Here is an 11,098-nt window from a genome sequence, read left to right on the forward strand (position 1 = left end):
CCTCACACGAGGACTCCGAGACCCTCGAGGAACCGTGTGGGACACATTTCTGTCTCCCCTCCCCCATCGCCACTCATTTCAGAGTCGACACACATGTATCTAAGTCATCTCCAAGCACCCTCCCTCCCCACTGCTGCTCCGAATCCCCCCGCACTCCTCTAGGCACCACCTCTGGGACCTCCAGTTCGATTTATGGGGCCATCTCCGTGCACACACACACCCCCAGTCCCACACCCTACACACCTATCATCTTCTTGAGCAGCGGCGAGTTGCCTTTTCCAAAGAGCACGCAGAGGTCCAGGATCTTTGGGATGTCGAACAGGAAGTTGTTGTAGAGGATCTCTCCGAACGCAGAGGGGGAAATGAAGTGATCCTAGGGGCAGGCAGAGAGAGGCTGAGAGACGGTCTGAGTGCAGACGCCTTGCAGAGTAAGAGCAAGCGCACGAGAAACAACTCAGGCCCATCACAGGGGACTGGATAGCAAATGAGGCTCCATCCGCACTGTGGACACGTCTGAGACTCCTATATGGACCCGGCGCAACAGCCGTTTCATGGAAAAAGGAGCAACAGTACACGGTGCAACAGCTGGTTGGGGATTCGCTCTAAAATAGTTACGGATGAATTACCTGGATGTCTGGGATCACTTTCAAATACTCCAGAAAAAAAAAAAATCTCTCTGCCGAAACCGGTTTGGCTCAGTGGATAGAGCGTCGGCCTGCGGACTCAAAGGTCCCGGGTTCGATTCCGGTCAAGGGCATGTACCTTGGTTGCGGGCACATCCCCAGTAGGGGGTGTGCAAGAGGCAGCTGATCGATGTTTCTCTCTCATCGATGTTTCTAACTCCCTATCCCTCTCTCTTCCTCTCTGTAAAAAATCAATAAAATATATTTAAAAAAAAAAATCTCTGGAGGAGAGAGAAAATGAGATCGGCAAAATGTTGATAATTGTTTAAGTTGGTTGATGGGTATAGGGGGTTCATTATGCTTTTGTGATTTTTGAAAATTTCCATACTAAAAAAGTTTAATAAACCCCACAAAAGCCTATTTTTAAAATAAATATACTCACACACACATAACACACACACACACACACACACACACACATCCCTCTACTGAAAGGGAAAAAAAAATTCCCTAAAGAAACAGGCACCTTAGCAGTAGTTATTGGGGGAGGGGATTTTGTAGGTAACCTTCACTATTGACAAAATATTTCTGTAATGTTTGTGTTGTTTAGAGACATTATTGTTATTATTATTTATTGGTTTTAGAGAGAGGAAGGGATAGAGAGAAACACCGATCGGCTACCTCCCGCATGTGCCCCAACTGGGGATGGAACCCACAACCTGGGTATGTGCCCTGACCAGGGATCGCATCCACCACCTTTTGGTGTACAGAATGGCGCTCCAACCAACCAGCCAGGGCAGCAGCAGCATTATTTTGAAAATTGGGGGGTGGGAGGAGTAAAGGTTTTTAAACAGCACATACAAGTTCCTTTCAGAAATCAGAATCGGCATTGCACCCGCTGACGCACAAGAAGAGGCAGAGTCACGCGTCAGCTGGCAAAGGGCCCTCGGCTCCATTGATGAAAACACTGGGTGTAATGCAGCCGGGCCGGGGAGCTGGAGGATAAGGGAGGCGGCACAGATTTCTTCCCCAACAGCGGGAATAAAGGCAGAGCGGAGACAAAGAGGAAACTCGATACTTCCAGAGCCTTCCTTCCCAGGACGGAGAGGACGCGGAGGTGTTGGGTGTCGGTGGTGGCCTGTCACGGGACCAGGGGCTTACTTTGGATTCCTTGTGAGTGGACATGCGGAGGAAGGTGAGAAAAACACTGCGATGGAGACGCTTCTGCATGTCCGCAACCTCGGGGGCCGGGGCCACCCACTCGTCGAACTTGCGGGGCACATGGTGCAGGTAGGAGTCCAGGCACTTCTGCAGGGTCTCATCGAAGATGACCTAAGCCAGGCAACAGAGGAGAGCAAGGGTTTGTTCCCGACCCCCACGGGCTTGTGGGAGGACTGAGCAGGGGCTCGTGGCCGGTGGCCAGCACTCCAACCCCAAGGGACTAAGAAGGGATGAATGAGCGAGGGCTACACACAAGTTTCTAAAAATGACAGGTTGGAAGGTGTTGTATAAACATCACTGAGATTGTGATACAAGACAGGGCAATCCAAACCACCACTTCCTGTTAAGGATCCAGTGAAAAGAGGAGGGAAAAAAGCATCTCCTAGGAGGAGAGAAACAACAACAGAAACCAACCAAACAGCATGGCATGTGCGTTGTCTTAGCGTTAATTTTGATAGAATGTTACCTGGCACCAGAATTTAGCGTGAGGCAAGGCCAGGAGCCAGTCGAGGTCATTGGCTACGAAGGTGGCGCGCTCCAGGTACTCCTCCACTAGGGCGGGAATGTTGTCTTTAGGGGGCGGTTTGTATAACACAAAATACCGGTCTGCCTTCTGCTCGGGGTGCTACGGATCCAAAAACCACGTGTTAACGTGGCAGAGGTTAGTCAGCGAGGGCCCCTTTGCCAACCCACAGCCATGACAGCACGTGGCTGTTCCAACCGGCGACCCTCCGGGGAGCTTTTAAGCATAAAGAACCAAGCGTCCCTAACAAAGCGGCTTGGTTGCCTGCATCCAGAGAACACTAGGCGGGCATAAAAACCGTGTTTTTTGGAGAATATTTTCATCACATGGGGAAAGGTTGAGAAAAGAAAAAGCAGGATACAAACCTCTCTAGTTAATATAATCCGTTTTTGGATTAAAAAATAAAGCAGACATTAGATAGATAGATGACAGATAGATAGATAGATAGATAGATAGATAGATAGATAGATAGATAGACGTAACATATTCACATACAGGCTAAAAAATAGAAGTGTGTGTGTGGACAACACTCTAAAGCTGATAGCGGTTGTCTCTGGTGGGGAGATTTGGACTTGAAAATGCTTTCCAATTAAAAAAATGAAAATGTATTACTTTTTTAAATTATTTTTTTAATTATATAAGTGAGACCTGAGCATCTTTTCTTTCCAAGTTTACAACACTGCAGAGAAGGTGCGCTGCCTGAGACTACACCCCCAGTCCCCGTGTCCGTCCTTCCGGGGAGCATCCTGGCAGACCTCCTCTGGGCGTTTCCGGTAAAATGGGCCCACAGACGGTATTTGTTGAGATGCTTCCTCACAGAAATGGTATTATTCTAGATGCATTACGCTACATCCATTTCATCCTCAGGAGAAAACACCTCAGTGGTTTTTTTGTAAAGACAAGATGCTAGTCGAGTAGGTGCAGGTCTTGGCTTAGATTCACAGGCTCTCTCTTCCGATCCCTCCCTCGCCATGAACAGACCGGACTCTGTTCCCCATCGAGGAGAGCTCAGTCTTCTCCTCTGACTACGTCAGGGCTGCTTTCTCCGGGGGAGATGGTAACAGGAGGGAGACCAGGCAACATCTCAGCTGTTATCAAACACACCCCCCCCCTCCAGGCCTGTCAGTCCAGGGGGGACAGGAAAATCATGATCGCTAGTCTCCTTGACAACCCCCTCTGCCTCCCTACTGCCTAAGGCAAGTTTTCCAACTGTGGAGTCTTTGGGTTCCACAAGGACTCCTGGGGGGCCGGGGAGGGGCACCTCTTGGGTGGATCTTTAGGAGCCTTCCCACTTAAATTAAAATGTATACAGTGGGGTTCCGGGTACAAATCTTTGAAAAAGGGAATCCTGCTGACTGAACCCAGTTCAAAACTACTCTCTAAGGCAGGGGTCCTCAAACTTTTTAAACAGGGGGGCCAGTTCACTGTCCCTCAGACCGTTGGAGGGCCGGACTACAGTTTAAAAGAAACTATGAACAAATTCCTATGCACACTGCACATATCTTATTTTGAAGTAAAAAAACAAAACGGCAAAAACACCCGCATGTGGCCCGCGGGCCGTAGTTTGAGGACGCCTGCTCTAAGGTCTGAATTCATCTTCTTGGTTTCCTGGCTTCCCCAAAACTCTCATCTGTTTGACACCTCACCTCTTAGGTCATTGCTCAGGCCAGGTTACTCACATGTCCTCCACTCCCCCCCAACATCCTACTTTCCTTACCATCCTACAAACATTGACTGGAACCCCGCGGTGCCACACGTGGGGTAGCACATGAAGAAAAGCATCTGCGTGCTCAGAGGCCGTGCTCCAGCGGGGAAGATGCACATCTAAGCCATCAAGAGAGCATAAAGCAGAGCAAGTGACAGCTCAGACCTGCCAGAGGGACCGCGGGAGTGCAAAGGGGATGGACGATGCTGGGAGGACAAGGGCCAGCTCGCTTCCCAAAGCAGGCAGCATCTGAGCTGGGCCCTGGAGAATGAGAAAGATTTTTAGAATGAAGAAACGGTATTTTTATGGAGGCAGAAAAATGCGCCATAAAAAAAAAAAGAGGGCCCAGATTGCACTGGGTGGTGGGAGATGGGTTTGGAGGGAGAGAACACTGGAACGATGACAATGACAGCCACTAGTTGTCGAGGGCCTGTCTGTGCCCGCTGCCGAGTAGGTATGTTCCCCGTCCTTCCTTTCTTGCCTACAACAACTACTGAAAAGGGAGATGGCATCTTTTTACAGAGGAGGAAACAGACTCAGTAAGCTTCAGGAACTTTGCCAAGGTCACATGGCTCAGGAGGCAACTGAGGCAGCGTGTGAACCAAAGCTTACACTGCAGACCTACTAAGTGACCCATGGTACCCCTGTGCCATCCTGGTCTCACTGCTTGCCCTGCTGAGGCGATGAAGGACCAGATACTGCTAAGGTCTTTGAAGAACCTTGAATGCCAAGCTCAGAGTAGGGACTTTATTTCGTAGGTAATGGGGGCCACGGAAGATTTCAGGGCAGGGAGCGGCAGGCCCCAGCTGTATCTTCAGCCTTCAGAGCTGGCGTAGGTCCCACTTGGTCCAAGGAGCTTTTTGGACATTCTCTGCCCACCAACCATCTTGATAAGAAACCATTTGCACCGTTCTCCAAATGCTCCACTTACATGAGTCTTGTCTTCCTCCAAAGCTCACTCACCCAATCTGGCCCAGGACCTGCTTTGGGATCTTCAACAGCACCCAGTATGCACAGAGCACACAGTAGGTACTCAATAAACATTAGCGTGACCCATCACCCTGGTGGCTGTCCCTTGGCTAGAGATCTCCTTGTCCCACGTTAGGACTAAAGACACAAGTCCAGGGTGGGTACAAGCCCCGGGACAATCTTTTAGGAGCTTCCAGCGGCCAGCAGGGTCACCCTCTTCGGCATGACCAGCAAGACTACTCCTCGATCAGGCAACTGTCTCCCTCAGCTCATCCCTCCTCCCACCCTACTCCCATTCAATGCTCCTGCCACGGTCACTGTTAGCACCATCATTACTGAGTGTTTACTATGTTCTAGTACAGGGCTAATTCAGACGTCTCATTTAATCCTCACAGCCACCGCACAAAGCTGGTTCTATTATTACCCTTTTTAGATCCCGAGGTGTGGAGAGGTTACGTAACTTGCCCAAAGTCACACAGCCAAGTGTGCGTGACATTTTACTCAAAGCCCCTGGGGTACCGTTTCCACCTCAAGTGACTGGCGGGTGGCGTAGGAGTCAGGCTCTCTCAAAACAGCACCCTCGGGTCCTCCTGCCAGGCCCACCCTTTGCCCATTGCTCTGCCTGGCTAACGCTCATTCACCCTTCAGTACCCAGCTCAGGATTCCCCTCGCTTAGGAGCCTTCCCTGGCTGCGCATGTCCTCCCACTGCTCCCGAGGCCTCCCTGCCTACACACCCCGCTTTGGTCTGGATCGGCAGCCTGGACTTCCTCCTACCACCACCCTGATCACACTGTAGAGAAGCTACTGGTCGGCTTTTCTCTCGGACCCCGGGCAGCTCCAGGGCAGGAACCATGTCTTTTCTCTTTGCAGCTCCAGTGCCTGTCGCAATGGCTGCTTGGGTCCTTGACTCATTTCCTGAATGTCCTGGCCCTGGGAAGCCAGAATGAAGAGAAGGCACCGGGTCCCTGCTCTCCCGAGCCCTCCATCTCGCAACCCTGGTGCTCAGTGTGAGGGGAAGGACCGAGGCGGAAAATCAGAGCCAGCCACTCAAGGAACCCGTCCCCACCAGTCCTGTCCCACAGAACTTTCTGCAGTAATGGGGCCGCTCTACACCTGTGCAGGCCACCACTTACCCCATGGGGCTATTTCAATTTAATTTAACTAAAGTTAAAATACATATCCAGTTCTTCAACTGAACCACCCACATTTCCAGTGCTCAATTGTTATATTTGGCAAATGGCTACCCTATTGGACAGAAGAGTTTTCGATTTTCTGATAAATATCTTCCTTACATAAAAAGGTTATAAAAAAGAAACAAGAGGTTTTATAGCAGAAAGATGATGGGTCTGACCTCTAGGGTCAGCCTAGCTGGATTCCCATCCTGGCTCCCCTAATTTCCTATTTCTGTGGCCCTGAACTCTCTGTTTCCTCATCTGTAAAATGCAGACAACCAAAATACCTACTTATAGGGCTACGGTGCCGCTTACAAGACATAATCCAGGCGAAGTGTCTGGAAAGGTCTGGTCCAGCGCGAGTGCTCCGTGACTCTTAAGTACTATTAATAATACTCTTGGGAGCCGAAACCGGTTTGGCTCAGTGGATAGAGCGTCGGCATGCGGACTGAAGGGTCCCAGGTTCGATTCCGGTCAAGGGCAAGTACCTTGGTTGTGGGCACATCCCCAGTGGGTGGTGTGCAAGAGGCAGCTGATCGATGTTTCTCTCTCATCGATGTTTCTAACTCTCTATCCCTCTCCCTTCCTCTCTGTAAAAAATCAATAAAAATATATTTAAAAAATAATAATAATAATATTCTTGGGAGCAGTGGGAGGGCATGCGCAGCCTAGACAGTAGTTAGGAAGTAACAGGAAGCCATTCAGAAAGCAGGAAATAGAACACCAAGCTCTTGTTTCCCACGACTTCCCTCAAGCCCCGGGAACGTACTTCCTCCCACCTTGCGCGAGTAAGCTCATATTCTTGGGAAAACAGCAAGTGGGCAGGGGGACTCCGGGCCCTGGGTCTGTCTCCTCCAGCAGCCTGGCACCTCCCTGTGGCTCTAATCTCCCTCTGCAGCTGGTCATTGGCATGCTCACAGCCTCCTTAGCTTTCAGTCTCCCAGGCCCTGCCGAGTCTGTATGTGGCACTTCTTAGCCCATTGACGTTGAGATCAAAGCCGGCCGGACCTCTGAAATCAGGGTCCCCCCCCCCAAAGTGTGGATAGCAGCTGAGATAGCTCTGAAAAAGGCCTACCTGAAACCTGAACACCTCCCACAGGGTCAAATGCCCAAACCCGGCTTTGGGATGGATCCATTCCCAGGCCAGCTCAGGCTAGCCAGAACTGCCCTCCGACTCTGATTCAAAATGAAATGCTTTGAGGGAAGGTGTGGGGAGGCGACATGGGAAATACTACTCAAATTCAGGCTGCGGCTTGGAACGGAAACTTCTACCCTGGGCCTGGAAGGACCTAGGAGTGTCCCAGCTACTGAGTTACTGACTGTGGCCCTGAGGTCCTTCTTGGAACAGACAGAGAAGGAATTTACTTCGCACTTTTGAAATTGCAAGGACGATAACATCAGTCCGAAAGGCCTCAAGGCACCGGCTCACCAGCGCTGGCGATGTCCTCAGCTTTCCCGTCTTCGGGTCCTTGTGGGTGATCTGCAGTTGGTCCAGCGGCAGAGCTGGCATTGTGCTGCGTGACCCTCCTGGAAGGAATATGGGTGGGAAGGAGAGAGCAGACACATAGGCCCCGGTGCACGGGCCTGCTCGGGGCTGATCGCAGGAGCTGCAAGCGCTGGCCTCAAGGGACACCTGACGTGGGCCTCAAAGGCCTGGTTCCTGTACTAACCCAGGCTCCAGTGACCACACACTCCCCAGGTGACGCCCATACACTCCCGCCCTCTGAGGACTGGCTACACGTGCCCAGATGATCTTCATTGCGGCTCCAGCTCCGTGCCCTCCCTGGCCCGTGAGCTCTGTGGGGACAGTGCCCGGGCTCTCCTCCCCTTGCTAACCTTCCCATGACCAGCACAGGGCGGTGGAGAGGGGGCCTCATCCAGATGTCTGATGAACAACGGAACAGGATACTTTTCTTATAACTCCAACCAGATTTTAAGTCATTTGAGGGTGAAGCCATGGGCCTTTCCTCACTTGCAGAGTGTGTTAAGATTTTATAACCTTTCTAGGCATCAGGGAAGAAGGACATGGATGAACGGAAGGATCAAGGAGGATGACAGAATTCACAGAAACTTGCTAAGTACAAGCTCCTTTCTACAGAGACCCAAATCGGCTCAGAGTCAGTGAACGGCAGATCGCACGTCTTCTGTCTTCCCAGCCAATGCTCTTTTCACAATACCACGTGACCTGACCCACAGGAGGGCTGTGCACAGTGGCTGTATCATGGAATGAAGTGAATGAGGCCCTTTAAAAGACACGCCATAAAAGCTCAGCACCGTCTCAATGACAACATGAAGACATACTAAGGCCGGGATGGGGAAACCATCACCTCCTGAACCCTTTCAGATAAGCTGAGGGGCCTGATCATCCCAGAGTTACATGGCCTATATATGTACACATGGGTGTCCAGATCTCTGGTATCAGGCCAGGGCCTGGTGTTCGGAAGACACACCGATAAGGCAGGGTCTCTTCCCTGAGGATGCTCCCGTCCAAAAATAAAGACAAGAGCTGCGGGAGCCACATGCTTATCACGTGTTGGCAACTCTTTCTCGGCATTAACTCAGTTCACACATGTTAACTCACTTTGCATGTATTGATGCTCATACCAACTCTAAGGTGTCTTCACTTCACCAATGAGGAAATAGAGGGTACTAACGCTAAGTGTTCAACACAGGACTTGGTGCATAATAAGCACTCAATAAAGTTCACTTGTTGTTATTCAAGTCCCGACCATAGGCAGAGCGCCTTGGGCTTCTTCGCTTACTCAGCACCGACTTCATTCGTTCAGGGTCCTGGGAGGGTCAGTGACTATGCTTTGGCGTGGCTAGAGCTGTAACAGGAAATTTCCCAAACAAGCACAGCAGAGAAAGGGAGAATGCCACAGAGAAAGTGACCTGTCACGTGGTTGTGGAAGGGTCGTATGACAAGATGGGAAGGAAGGGCATTAAAAAGCGAAGAGCTCCGAAACCGGTTTGGCTCAGTGGATAGAGCGTCGGCCTGCGGACTCAAGGGTCCCAGGTTCGATTCCGGTCAAGGGCTTGTACCTTGGTTGCGGGCACCTACCGAGTGGGGAGTGTGCAGGAGGCAGCTGATCGATGTTTCTCTCTCATCGATGTTTCTAACTCTCTATCCCTCTCCCTTCCTCTCTGTAAAAAATCAATAAAATGTATATTTTAAAAAAAAAAAAAGCAAAGAGCGAGCGTGAGCCAAGGCTCAGAGCCTGTGGTTTGAAGGAAGGGGAAGACATGGTTGGACATGCAAGGTCAGGGAGGGGATGACAAACGTAGAGCGAAGATGCTGGATAGGAAAGATGGGGCCAGTTTTTGTGTGTTTTTTTTTAAAGCCTTGAATGCTATGCTAAAGATTTTGGCTTTTCATCTGAAGGCAGCGAGGAGCCCTTTAAGTAGAAGAGAGACATGATCAGAAAGAGAAGACAATAACCTGGTGGCAGGAGAGACCTCCGAGGAACCATTGGGGAGCAAAGTCTAGGCTAATCCTCTCCCTCATCCACCCAAAGATTCCTGAGCACCTCGTATCCGGGCACCGAGGCCCGCAGAATGCTCACGTGCACAAACAACAGGCCTGTCCCTGCCCTTCACCGAACTTAGCCTTGAAGGGAAAGACAGCAATGAGTCAAGCAGTCATACAAACACGTGGATCTCAACACCACGACGAATGCTGCGTAGGTGAGGCCCCGGCAGCTATGACAGAGGACTGACGGGGCAGAGGAAGGCTGTCAGGGAAGATGTGCGTTTTCCTCTCAAGTATGGGCAGAAACCAACGAGGCAAAGAATGAACTTGAGGTTTCCAAAAGAATGAGGACAACGATCATGACAATGTCTGTGCCCACCACTGCAACCCCAGTGCCAAGAGTCAGGAAAGCACTTCCTTTAGAAGGGGAGCTCGGGGCAAGCACCATTTACTGGAAGGCCGGGGCGCATTCCCAGGGCTACCGCTGCCTCAGTTTCCCTGTCATCACCCTTTTGGTCTCAATTCAACAGTGACTCTCCTTTAGGTACCAGATGGTCCTATCTCAAGCTCAAGTATTCACTCCCCCAGTTCCTGTCCTATATTTAATTATCTCGCGCCTTTACCTGCCATTGACTGCCTCCTCCCACCAGACTGTGCACTCCATGCGGGCAGGAGTCTTGTCTGTCTTGCTCCGTGCCCAGATCTGTGCCCGGCACGTAGGGGGAACGTGACATATATGTGTGCTGAACTAATGAATGAACCGCGAGGAAACTGAACGATGCGCCGTCCCCTCACCCCAGGATGAAGTTGCGGGGGGACCGCGACTCGTTCAAGTCACTCTGGGGGGGGCCGAGCCTCGAACCCCGACACTTTCTGGCCTCGTGGGGGTAAGGGGGCGACTCCAGGCCCCTGGGGCAGCACAGCCCAGGCCCTGTCGTGGAGACAGAGAGGCCCGAGGCGGCCCGAGGCACGGCCGCGGCTCCTCCCAGGCCCGGCGCCCCGCATCCAGCCACGGACTCACCTCGGCGGCTCCACTACCGGCTCCGAGCCGCCGCCGCCGCCACCGCCGCCGCCGCCGCCGCCGCGGTCCACGGTGACAGCTCCCAGGCAGCCGGCACTTCCGGGGTCAAACGGCGATTCCGCAGACGCTGATAGGAAGCCTCGGCCCGGCCCCGCCCCCCGGCGCCAACTGCCACCGGGAAGCCGGGCCCGAGGCCACGCCCCCAGTCTTAAGACTCCGCCCCCCACAGGGACCGGTCTGACTGTGGCCACGCCCTCATCCCTCCTTTCTCCCTGCGGATGGAAGGTTATAGCAGGTGGTGATCCCTCCTCTTGGAACATCCGAGTAGAATGCTCAGAGGACCACCCCTCCCGCTTCAGTCCACTTGGAGTAGGACAGACCCCTTAACCAGAGC

The 11,098-nt window shown here is 52.0% G+C and overlaps 1 protein-coding gene across 3 annotated transcripts in view; it reads right to left on the reverse strand.

The window, feature by feature from the left end:
• The window catches only part of ASCC2 (activating signal cointegrator 1 complex subunit 2), a 30,102-nt gene extending 19,321 nt beyond the window's left edge, over positions 1-10,781 (reverse strand). Inside the window, exons 1-5 of one of the 3 annotated variants that reach the window (XM_028146766.2) lie at positions 10,705-10,781; positions 7,644-7,741; positions 2,311-2,469; positions 1,785-1,955; positions 244-373 (exon numbers count right to left, since the gene is read on the reverse strand). In XM_028146766.2, the coding sequence (XP_028002567.2) occupies positions 244-373; positions 1,785-1,955; positions 2,311-2,469; positions 7,644-7,724 (541 nt within the window). In that variant the 5' untranslated portion in view covers positions 7,725-7,741; positions 10,705-10,781. Of the gene's footprint in view, positions 1-243; positions 374-1,784; positions 1,956-2,310; positions 2,470-7,643; positions 7,742-10,704 lie in introns of those variants that run through there. The other 2 variants (XM_054712575.1, XM_054712576.1) reach the window with 2 other exon arrangements.
• Between the last annotated feature and the right edge of the window lie 317 nt (positions 10,782-11,098).

The sequence above is a fragment of the Eptesicus fuscus genome, chromosome 23 (assembly GCF_027574615.1).
Source record: "Eptesicus fuscus isolate TK198812 chromosome 23, DD_ASM_mEF_20220401, whole genome shotgun sequence".
Classification (NCBI taxonomy): Eukaryota; Metazoa; Chordata; class Mammalia; order Chiroptera; family Vespertilionidae; genus Eptesicus; species Eptesicus fuscus.